At 37.5% G+C, this 12,790-nt stretch overlaps 1 protein-coding gene across 1 annotated transcript in view; it reads right to left on the bottom strand.

Moving 5' to 3' along the window:
* Window positions 1-12,790, bottom strand: part of TMPRSS11D (transmembrane serine protease 11D) — a 52,300-nt gene that overhangs the window by 24,451 nt on the left and 15,059 nt on the right. Inside the window, exons 2-3 of the mRNA XM_019807477.2 lie at window positions 8,023-8,144; window positions 6,021-6,139 (exon numbers count right to left, since the gene is read on the bottom strand). Of these exons, the coding sequence (XP_019663036.1) occupies window positions 6,021-6,139; window positions 8,023-8,144 (241 nt within the window). The remainder of the gene's footprint in view (window positions 1-6,020; window positions 6,140-8,022; window positions 8,145-12,790) is intronic.

The following is a 12,790-nucleotide window of genomic DNA, read 5'->3' as shown; positions in this document are numbered from 1 at the left end:
ACATCATTGAAATCTACTCAGAGCAGGTAAATACACTGAAACCTAGTCAGTTCTGCTGTGTTACTGCCCCTCCCCTCTTCCCTCAAGCTCTCCTCGCACACATTGCGTGGGACCAGCTGACATAAAACCAAACAAGGGTGGCAGTGTCAGTTCCTTTATTAAATAGTAACAAAGCACTTTCTTCCTTCTAAAAAATATTCTTTAAGGGAAAAATACATGTGGAGTGATATCTGAGTATTTGAGTATTCACAATTAATTAATCCCTTTCTGGAATGCACAACCCCATTTTGGAGACCACTGTGAGCTCCTGATTGCAGTGATCTCTTCATTTTGTGTCCCTAAGACTTGGCACAGGAACCAACAGACAGAATGCGTCATTTATTTATTCATTCAAAAAATATTTGAAAGTCAAGTGTGTACCAAATTCTTTTTTAGGCATTAAGGAACAATCGCTGCCTATTAAATGGATGTGCCTGAATAAGTAATGTGATAAGATTAATCTCAAACTGATACTGTTTTCTTTTTCTTCCTATGTCCTAGTTTGTTTATGGGACTGTAATTAGGTATATTTTGGAAAAAATGGCAATTGTTTGCAGAATTGGTTGCAATATCACCCCCGATACCAAAGGGGAGTTTCACCTGATCCCTGGTTTGAATCCTGACCGAAGTCTTTTATTTAGAAAGACCCATTCAATCAGAATGCACTCGCAGTTTTGATACATGTATTTTGCAAACAGGTGCTTTCATTATTTCTAAATAACCTTGTTCTGTTTTTCACTCATTCAACAACAATTTTTGAGCACCTTTTGTGCTGCACACCCCTTCTATCGAGCACTGGGGTACAATGGTGAGAAAAGATAAACAGTCCTTGCCATTATGGAGCTTATATGTAAGGGGGGGCAGACAAGCACTTATCAAGTTATCATCCACATTTGAGTAATATTATAATTGATAAGTACAGAAATACAGAAGAATTTGATCCAACCAGTGAGATTAGAGAGGTTTCTCAGAGGAAATGCTTATGGAGTTGAGATTGTTAGAAAGAATCAGAGTTAGCTAGTTGAACAGGGAGGAAAAAGCCTCACAGATGAAGTGAATGGCACAAAGTCCCAAGGTGAGAACACACAGATTGTGTCTCAGGAATGGAAGGAGGCCAGTGCAACTGTAGCGTGGAGAGCAAGGAGGCTAGGGTGACAGACCAGACCACACAGGTCTTGTTAGTGTGTAAGGAATTTGCTCTTTATCATAAATAATGGGAAGTCACTGAAGTGTTTGAAGCAAAAGGATAATATAGTCAGATTTGTAATTTGAGAATAATTTCTTTTCTAAAAGAGGTTTATTTATTTTAGAGAGAGCACGCAGTGGGGAGGGGCAGAGGGAGAGGGAGAAACTCAAGCTGACTCCACTGCTAAGTGTGGAGCTCGATTTAGGGACTGATCTCGAGACCCTGAGATCATGACCTGAGCCAAAACCAAGAGTCAGACGCTTAACTGACTGTGCCATCCAGGCCACCCCGAGAATAATTTCTTTTGCTGCATATGGATATTCAATTTTAGGGAAGAAATAATACAAATTATTTGTGCTATTTTAGTACTTCAGAGTAGAGGTGGTGGTTTGGAAGGGCATGGTGTTAGGTATGAAGAGAATTGAATGGAGATGAGGGAAATAGAGGGGTTAAAACCTACAGGGGTTGGTAATGGATTGGATATTTGGAATGATAGAGGACAGTAGGTCAAAGATGAATTCTTGGTTTGGAAAACTGAATCAGTGATGTTGTCATTAATGGGGACAGGTTTATTGGAAGAAGGCTACTATGGTGTGGGGAGATCATGAGTTTGATTTTGGCACATAATAATACATTTGAAATTTAGGAAAAAAACCCAGCCAAGTAGAGATATTAAGCTGGTAGTTGGGTGAAAAGGTCCAAAGTACAGAAGAAAAGTCTGGGCTCAAGACCAAGTGAGTCATTAGATAAGTATTGGTTGAAGTAATGGATGAGATCGTCTACAGATACAAAACAGTGTCACTGATGAGGAGAGAGAGGCCAAAGCCTTGGGGAATTTCAACATTGAATGTTAGTGTAGAGGAGGGTGATCCCATAAGGACACAGAGAAGTGGGCAGAGAAGCAGGATAGGAAAAACAGATGAGTGAATATCATGCTTGAAAGTCACAAAATCATAGACTTTTTGAGTTAGAATGTACTATAAAAATCATCTGGTCCAATGATATTATTTCACTGTTGCGTAAACTGAGAGCTAGAAAAGAGACTTGAATTGCCTAATATAATAGAAAGTTCTGGGACTATTCCACTGCTTATTAAGTATAACATGTTGTCTGTGGGACAAAGATAATGATGGTACTCATGTTACCATTGGAAAATGGTATGATCCTTGGATTTGGAGTCAGGAGCCCATGGTTTGAATGCTGGTTCTACCACTCTCGAGTTGAATGACGTTTAACATGTTTCCTAATTCACAATCTTTATTTTACCCATCTATAAAAATGATTTGTTAATTCATGTGGCTGTTGTGAACTCAAGTTAGAAAGTGCCTTGTAAACCATAAATTAGCACTGCATTAGAGTATTATCCATACAGTGTTTTAAATGTTCAAAGTGTTTTCACAGAAGAATAAATAAATGAGAGTGTGGAAATCGTACATCAGAAGAATTTCAAAGGATATCATTCTCTGTCAGATGTTTAAATATATTGTAAGACCACTGTATTCTAAATGGCTTGGTACTGGTACAGGCAAAGATTAATCAGTGAAGACAAGGAGAGTACAGAGAAAAGAAAAGGAGATTTAGTGTATAATAAAGGCGGTGTGGTTAGGGCGCCTGGGTGGCACAGTGGTTAAGCGTCTGCCTTTGGCTCAGGGCGTGATCCCGGCGTTATGGGATCGNAAATAAAGGCGGTGTGGTTAGGGTGCCTGGGTGGCGCAGTGGTTAAGCGTCTGCCTTCGGCTCAGGGAGTGATCCCGGCGTTATGGGATCGAGCCCCACATCACGCTCCTCCGCTATGAGCCTGCTTCTTCCTCTCCCTCTCCCCCTGCTTGTGTTCCTTCTCTNTAAAATAAAAAAAAATAAAGGTGGCATGGTAAATAAATCCACTGCACTAATGAATATACTGCTCTGATACCTTGCTCTTTGGGGATAAAGCTATTTTGGGGATAAAGCTGGATCTCTACCTTATTGCAAAGTAAATTATAGATGAATAAAAGATAAAATTATAAAAACTGAAATAATAAAATTATAAAAAGGAAAAGGAGGTGAATATTTTAAAGAGTATTTAGAGTGGANTAAAATAAAAAAAAAATAAAGGTGGCATGGTAAATAAATCCACTGCACTAATGAATATACTGCTCTGATACCTTGCTCTTTGGGGATAAAGCTATTTTGGGGATAAAGCTGGATCTCTACCTTATTGCAAAGTAAATTATAGATGAATAAAAGATAAAATTATAAAAACTGAAATAATAAAATTATAAAAAGGAAAAGGAGGTGAATATTTTAAAGAGTATTTAGAGTGGAGAAAGCCATTTTTAACCTGACATAGAAGTGAGAAATCATAAAAAGGATTGATAATTTGGCTCTATGAAAAATTAAATATTTAACATTGAAAATCCCCTACATTATAAACAAGATTGAGAGTCGCATCACATTATTAGAGAAATATATGCAATGTGAATGACAGGCAAACTTTAATATTGTAATAAGTATGAGGGTTTNCCCTGAGCCGAAGGCAGACGCTTAACCGCTGTGCCACCCAGGCGCCCCGAGAAAGCCATTTTTAACCTGACATAGAAGTGAGAAATCATAAAAAGGATTGATAATTTGGCTCTATGAAAAATTAAATGTTTAACATTGAAAATCCCCTACATTATAAACAAGATTGAGAGTCGCATCACATTATTAGAGAAATATATGCAATGTGAATGACAGGCAAACTTTAATATTGTAATAAGTATGAGGGTTTCTTTTTTTGTTGTTGTTGTTTTTCAAATCCATATAAAATAGACCAGCGCTCCAGTAAGAAAATGGGCAAGGTCGTGATCAGGCAATTCACGAATGAAGTTATAAAAATGACCTATTAATACAGGAAGACAGATTAAATCCTAGTAATTAAGGAAATGCAAACCAAAATAATTAGTGAGATATCATTGCTCACCTACTGAATNTTTTTTTGTTGTTGTTGTTGTTTTTCAAATCCATATAAAATAGACCAGCGCTCCAGTAAGAAAATGGGCAAGGTCGTGATCAGGCAATTCACGAATGAAGTTATAAAAATGACCTATTAATACAGGAAGACAGATTAAATCCTAGTAATTAAGGAAATGCAAACCAAAATAATTAGTGAGATATCATTGCTCACCTACTGAATTAGCAACAATTAAAATAATTTACGAAACTGCGTGTTAATGCTGTGGGGAAATTAGCATACTTCTGTGGATTTACATACTGCTGGTGAGAGTGTAAATGGGCATTTCTAGAGTGCAGCCTAAAAATTAATCTTAAAAATGCAGAGACCACTATATTAATACAAGCAAGTGGTTGAATAAATACATGGGGAGAATAGACAAATAGAAGAATTTTAAATGTTCTTCAAATATTCAAAGCATAGCTCTCCACTTGTCTACTCCTTATGCATGGCTTAGACACAGTGTCTTTCTTCCAAAGAGTGTGGTATGGAAAAGGGAGGGAATGACTTTACGGTGTAGAAACCTGCCAAATACTGCTTCAGATGGGTGATCAAGTCGACAGTGATAAGTCATGCTGAATACTGTAATGAACCGCTTTCATGCGATGGAATGAAAATGATACTTTTCCTCTTTGGTCTTCCTCCCTCCCCAAAACCTGTAACTCTACTCTAAGCAAGAGAAAAAAGCAAACAAAAAAAGGCCCAGTTGTGGGACTTTTTAAAATGACTGGCCAGTACTCTGCAAAACTGTCAAGGTTCTCAAAAACAAGGAAAATCTTAGGAACTCTCATAGATTCTCTTCCTAAATCACTGATTCAGCTGTTTATTCTGATCTCCTTAAACATTTAAATGATATACCTAACTTCCTTTGCTCTAATCCCGTGCTAACTAAGCAGTTGTTTCATAACTTGCCTTCTTGGGAAGTTTGCCTCTGGGGAAAAATGTGTTAGATGAGCCAATGATTTAGTCTCCCAGCCATAAGAGTTCTCATTATAGGTTAACTTAGTGGTTCCCAAAGGTGGTCATTGGACCATTAGCATCAGCATCACCTTAGAAATGCAAATTCTTGGGTCCACCCCAGACCTACTGAATCAGAGACTCTGACATCAGGGCCCAGAAATCTGTGTTTTGACAAGCCTGCCAGGTGATTCTGTTACATGCTAAAGTTTTGGAGACGTTGGATTAATTTATATTCCTAGGACTCTTTAAAAAGATAAGTAAGCAAACTTGAGACTGGTCAACTCTGACAGTGCAGGCTAAAGGCCAGACTCTGGTCCATGGTCATAAATGAATGCAAAAGGTCTACCTTGAGGTTTCCTGGCGGGCCTCTTCAAGTGAAACCAGGCCTTGCTTTGCAGATTTTCTATGTCTGTCATTGAACCAGAGTAGGATGTTGTCTAAACTATGTAATTATTGACATGAAAGCATGTAATTTACCATCTGCCACCTGTGTGTTTAGTTGGCTAAGAGAAAAGGAAAGAAGGCAAAACAGAAAGGATTTAAAAAGGCAATCTCTAGGAGAGCAGTAGTAAATGCTCAACTTGCACAAATAGTAGACTTCCAGCTTTTGAAGTCATAATCATTTAAAATATGAATTTACTCAAGTGTCTTCTAATACTTTTCACTCATGACTTAAAAAGTGTAAAGGAGAACTGGTATACTAGCAAATTAACTTGGAAAAAGCACAAAGAAACACATCTTTCAGTATTCAGGGAAGAAAAATATACAGAACATTTAGCAGTTACAAATAGATCACAAAATATTAGATTTATTATCAAATTTGTTTTATGATGGAATAAAGAGCAAAGACAAATATTAACTTACCATAGATTCAATTCTTTCACTCAAAGTCCTATATTCCTGTGTACCTGGTGAGTTTAACTGATTACTATATTTGACATTCAGGATTTGAAAGCTGCTATGGTAAAAGTAAGACTTTTGATCTGCAAAACAAAGAAAAGGGAGGACCAGTCTCACTACTAAGTAGTTTAAACTTTAATTTATTCAGGATTATAGGATGCTATATTACACAATTAAAAAATTTTGCTTCTATTAAAGAAAACCCCATATTTACTATAAATGTAACTATAATAAAATTATTTTTCTTTCAGTTTTTTTTTAAATAACAGATCTGAAAGTGTTAAGGATGTAGGAAAATCAGAGAAACGTTATTTGTGAAATTAAACTGCTCAGAAGTGTCATAATTTTCATTTTTACTTTATTTTAGGGAGATTCATGATTGCATTCATTCAAGGAGTATTGCTATTATTCATTTATCACTAAAGAATAACTGAAAGTAATTCTGAATAGTTTTAAGAATTGTTTCAAATAATAATCATTTTAGAGGAATTAGTGACTTATTATTTTTTAAGTATAAGCTAGAAAGTAAGCCTTTGAACAAGATCACTAATTGGTTGTCCAGTGTGAATTGTTCCCACCAAAAAACATCTGCCAGAGGATATATTCAGCTGGGTAAAGAAGTAAATATTTCTAAAACACACTGTACACATCTTAGAAACATTATGAACATGGGCAGAATAACCTAATTTAGGAAAAATCCCCGCTTTGTTTTGATCATTCATAAGCATAATTTATGCAGAGAAGTACCTCAATCAGGGGAAAGAGTTCGAGGTCCTGGTGGAAGGGTAGTGTAGTCCTTTGCAGTGGAGGAACAAGTCTTTCAAGGGCCCTAAGTGGTCACTGAGACACATTCGGCAGAGGATGAACGTAGACTCCTCCACTTGTGTGACAATACAGTGCCATTAAGACTGAAAATTCATTAATGTAATTGGAAACTGGAGGCTTCTTGCCTCTGTAATTCACCTTAGATGTAGTTGATTCCAGGATATTTGATAGCAAAAGGTAGCCACAATTTTATAATTAGCTTGGCTGAAAAGAGTATTCATAATTACTGGTTTTCCTAATGTTGGTAATTTTATTGTGCCACTGAGAGTTTTGCAACTTTCATATAAATAAACATTTTTGCTTATTTACAATAGAACATATAATAAACCATGTTCTCTCTGTCTCCCTTTACTCATACATACACATATACCTAAACACACACCTACACGTATGGTTTAAATGATTAAACAGAATTATAGCTAAATAAAATAATCCCAAAGTGCATTTTTAAGTGAAGAAAGCAGATTATAGCACATATTATCTAGTGTATTTGACACATTTTATTTACCTACATTAAAGCATCTAAAAGAATGTTCACTGAGATATTAAGGAACATTGTTATGAATAAGCAGGGTATCATATGTTCTTTATATTGTTTCTTGTCCATGTGTCCTATATTTTTGTGATATAATAATACTAAGAGAAATAATAAAAGAACAGATCCTTTTTAAAATTTGTTCTTACTCCTCATCTTTCGTAGCTGTTCTCCCAAGACTGTTTCATTAGAAGAAAGATCATGAATTAACAAATACTTCCAAATTTTTAATGTTGAAACTTAAAGTTCTTTGCAATATTTTATGTTTACAATTTTATCAGGCTATTATATGAAGAAGGAAATCATGATATTAAATGAGAAAACAAAATAGGCAAATTCTAATGTTAGAAAAGAATCAAGAGATTTTTTTTCCTTTGGCTAGAATAATTCTTGCCTAGGTAATAATGTTTATTATGCTGGAAAAAGAGGAGAAAAAACTACTGATTGAGGGAAAATATAGACACAAACATATATTTAGGGATATATAAAACATACAATTATATTAAAAAACAGTGGCAATAAAAAAGAGAATACCAAACTTTTCATCTGAAGGTATATTTACTCATTTAGTTTGCAAAGTGGTCCTTTTAGTCTTCTAGTACTTACCAAAAGCTAAAAAGTAGATGAGTAGAGCTATGGTTACCGCCAGGATTACCACCCCTGCCACAACAACGAAACACACTACATACGGATTCAGGAATCTTGAGGTTGATGGCACCCGCGCTGGCCTTAAAACAAGAGAAAATTATCAAAGACTAATCCTTTCACTCAGAGAAGCCATTATTTCAGTGCTTGTGAATGTTTTCTGCCTTCCTATGTCTTTTAGCCTGAACAAAGCTCTATTTATAGGGAACAACGTGATTTTTGATCAGAATATAATCCTGGAAATGAACCTGAACTAAAAACATTCTCCTTAGTGACTTTTCTTTCAAATTATTTTCAGTACAAAAATGCTGACATTTTGGTAGTTTGATAGAAGAATAAATAAATCGGACCTATGCTTTGCAGTTACTTTCCCTTCTTCTGCCAGTTGACAAGATTCTCAAGAGTAACAACTAATTGTATGGTTTTGTTGTCTTTCCAAGACCCTGTGTTGGACACTTACTATGATAAAGCTCCCTTAACTGGGTACCCAGTAGAGAGAGGAGTCATTCCGGGTGGGGAGAGGGGTGGAGGGAGTCAGAACAGTAGCATTCCTCACTGTCATATTCTCTATATTATTAAAAATGGGGGTGTGACAAGAGGTTGAGTGCTCAGGTCCAGGAAAAGTAGCAAGCCCCTGAAATGAATTAGAAGTGTCCCACAGCAGAAGATTCATGTGACTTATTGTTTTCCCCCCATGAATTTGTCGGCTGCTGTGTAAGCCAATAGATTTGTACTAATACGGTATCTGGTAAATATTAGGCACACGGCCCAGGTACTATCTACTTCACTGCCTCCCTCCCTACAACCACATACAGTCGCACTGGGGAGGTAACCAGAAGAGCTAAGTGTGAATTTCTTTTTTCTCCCTTGTTTGCTTGGAGATCATAGTGTCACTCACCTGAGAATTTCCTAGTCTGATAAATGGGATTAATAATATCTGCCTCACAGGCTGTCTTGAAGATCAATGAGGTTATGGTAGGAAATATATCTCTAGTTAAATAGGTTATCTACTAGGCTGTGTGCCTCTGGAGGGGAAAGCCAGTATGCATGCTTATGTTTCTGACACTTTGCCGGGTGCCTGCCATAAATAGGTGGTTCAGAAATATTTATGATATTTATAAGTATTTGTTGCATGCTTTAACTTCTGAGCATGTTTCAGATTTAAAGCCTTAACATAGCTGAAAAACAGTTACATTTAGCAAGAATATAATCTCTCATTTTTCCTATTTGTTTTGCCAACCTTCTGGTGTAAGTGTGAAGAGAATGCTCTGAGGGTCAGGGATTCGCAGACATTTAGGTTTCATAGTAGGGCTTCCTGATGTCGTTTGGGCTCTCCACAACTCAGAGACTCATCGAAGGGCACTTGCTGGTATTTGTACCAGTGCACATCGTATTCTGTGGTTCTGGGACCAGTAACATATCAAGAGATTGTTGGAGGCGGACCAAGACTTGCCAACATTCAATTTTGTTGAATAAACACATTAATAATACAAAAATGGACCATGTTCAAACATTATCATTAAACGAAGGGGCATTTAAGTGCCTAGAAGTAGGAAGGATGTAGTCTCAGGCTAATAAAAAATGAATGATGTAGCTTTAGCTTTATGATATCTTTTTACTACATTGCTCTTCTTTGTTCATTTTTCTATCCTGGTGAAAACTGACTTTCCCTGACACTGGTCCAGGTTCCAACATTTGGAAACCACTATTGCAGTAAACTTCAAATTGGAGGAAATTGGCGCTTTGACATTTGCTGATTTTTGAGACTCCGTTTACTCATGTGTTACCTTTCGTGGTCACTGTGCCAATGACATGCGATCACAAATGTATGATGTTTGGCATTTGTGATTTCAGTAAATGTTAGTGGCTGCTGAGTGATGGCAGAGCCAAAAGGAGGCAGAGTTGGAGTCCAGGGTAAACCCAAAAGCCTGAATAATTTCCAAACTGATTGATCCTTCTCCTCAACCAGCGATGAACTAATGTGTCAAGACTTATGAGTATGGAGAGAGACGTACTGAAAAACAAGGAGTAAGTTGGAGAAACAAAGACCAAAGGCTAGAGTCAGCATGTGCTGCTTTAGCTTGGATGAGGCTCCCATGGGAATGACTTTAGCCCCAACTTTGCTTCAGTTCATGGAAAACACCTTAAACTCAATGACTAAAAAGCACCATGAGACATATGACTCAATAAACAAAGGGTGTGGAGCTCAAGTCACCTTAATCTCACAAGCCATAATTAATTTCATAAGAATGGATTGTTCCACCCTGTAGAAACAGCTGAAGAAATATCTACTCTCTTGTGGGTAGCACAACTTGTCATTGAACCTCTGTCTGTATGTGGTGGATTACAAAGCTGATGCCAACGCAAAAGAAATTGTGCACAATATTTACTTTGTAAACTATTACAGATACCATGTTTGCAAACACTGAATTTGACCCAATGCAAGAGAATACTTTGCTTTTAAAGCTGGTTCCTGATCAGTGAGATTTTTAGTGCTTGCGTTTGAACAAAGCAAAACAAAGAATTCACTTGTAACATGTTTAACCAGTTTCCCCTTTCCTTTGCTCTTTTTTATTAACTTGGAAAAGTTACATTAATGTTGAAAAACTTATTTTATGGTTTTGAGAATCTAAGTGTCAGGCATTGCACATGTATATTGCCAGTCTTCACAATTGTCAAGCAGGTATTATGATCCCTGTTTTGAAGTTAGGGAAACTGAGGCTCAGAGAGTAACTCAAAATTACTCAGGAGTGACAGCTGAAAATTGAAACTAGGTTAGTTTGAATCAAAGCACATGCACTTCCTTTCACATACATTTCCTCTCTCACACTATAGGAGACAGGAAAGCTTTGGGACTCCTAGCTCTTCTGACTTCACTTGGGGGAAGTAAAGGGGATTAATAGCCATTGAGTGCTAGGACTTCCTCCTACACATAGTAAGTGTTCAATAAAATAATTGTTTATTTAATTTTAATTTGAAAGTAAATCTTACATTAATATATCAAAATTATTTAGGAATATTAATCGATCTTTGCCATTGACGCATAGTTACAACCAATATAGGGCTGTGGATTAGTAGAACCATTGGCAATAATTTCCATTATCTGCAAGAATGGAGGAAAACAGTGACAGGGTAATTGCAAATTAGATGCATATGCATATAAAGGACTTTTAGACAATTTTGTGTCCTTTTAAATTAGATTTCAGGTATCATGGTAACAAAGATTTGGTCCACAGTTGTCTTTTCCTGTGAAGCATCTTCTTCGATAAACCCACTTTATGCCACAGTTTCAGCAAGCACTCTCAGGATAACATTTCCTAGGATGAATCGTCAGCCCAGACCTCTGTCTTTGAGCTTCATGCCATCATTGCCAGTTATCACCAGACATCTTCTGGGTGCTTTGCAACCTCCTTAAATGTGAAAGGTCTGGAAATGGGGTGAAGGTGATATATTTTCTCCCTGGATTTTTACCAGTCTCAGAGGATTCCAGCCATCAGTTTGCACCATGAAGCCTTGATTGGTGTTGCCAGTTGTCCTTCCAGGGAGGGATTTTGCAGCTCTTGGGCTGAAAGGTAGCTCTGTGTGTGTGTGTGTGTGTGTGTGTGTGTGTGTGTGTGTATGTGAGTCACACTCATGCATTGTCCTCTGCTACCTTTTTATTTAGGCTGGGGATGCAGGGAGGCTGTGAGTAAGGGGGAAGAGGGGTGGACGGGTTCATTGTCTCTGAAATGAGAGCTTCATTTTGCTTTCTTTATTGCCTGAGATTGGATCTGGAGGCCTATCAGGCCATGAGTTGCCCAAGTATGAAACCTGGAGATGGTGGGTAATACCCAAGCCACAGCCTTTTTGTCTCTGGGGAACTGCTTTCTTCAGAGGGAAGGAGGTGGGGGGCTGTGAATTGGTTGTTAGTTTCTGAGTTTTACCAAATAAAGTAGAATCTAAGAAGAAAAAAAAGAAACCCTCCATGAAACTGAACTTTTCCCCCAATTCTGCACTCCCTACTATTTCTAAAATTGGTGAATTTCACTGTTATCTACTTGGAATCCTAAGTTGGAGGCCTAGGAATTAACTGCACCTGCTCTCTCTTGGTCTTTCTCACATTCAAGAGGTCACCACACAGTCCTTATCTTACACCTAAATCTCTTTTTTCTACACCCTCTATTTTGTTCTTAATTTTGACTGTTATCACCTGACTTGTATTACTTGAAAATCCTCTTAACTAGTCTCCCTTCCATTAACTACGCAGTCATTAATTAGTTAACGCAAAACACCTTTGGTGAGTGACTTCAATGTTCTAGGTGCTGGAATACAATGAAAAGAAACAAACAGCAGTCCTAATGGTGAAGGGGGACAGGAATGAATAAGTAAAATAAGGGAAATAAGCAGAGAGGTGGGAAAGAAAGTGTGTATGTGGTATTGAAAATTTAGGTAGAGTGGCCAAGAAAGGCCATGCTGAGAAGGTGATATTTAAATAAAGACCAGGGGCGCCTGGGTGGCACAGCGGTTAAGCGTCTGCCTTCGGCTCAGGGCGTGATCCCGGCGTTATGGGATCGAGCCCCACATCAGGCTCCTCTGCTATGAGCCTGCTTCTTCCTCTCCCACTCCCCCTGCTTGTGTTCCCTCTCTCACTGGCTGTATCTCTGTCAAATAAATAATAAAAAAATAAAATCTTTAAGACCAGAAGCAGGTGAGTGAGCAAGCTATGAAGGTACCAGAAGAAGAGTGATTT

The sequence above is a fragment of the Ailuropoda melanoleuca genome, chromosome 11 (genome assembly GCF_002007445.2).
Source record: "Ailuropoda melanoleuca isolate Jingjing chromosome 11, ASM200744v2, whole genome shotgun sequence".
NCBI lineage: Eukaryota > Metazoa > Chordata > Mammalia > Carnivora > Ursidae > Ailuropoda > Ailuropoda melanoleuca.
The sequence above is the reverse complement of the archived record's forward strand: the minus strand, read 5'-3'. Positions and strand labels throughout refer to the sequence as shown.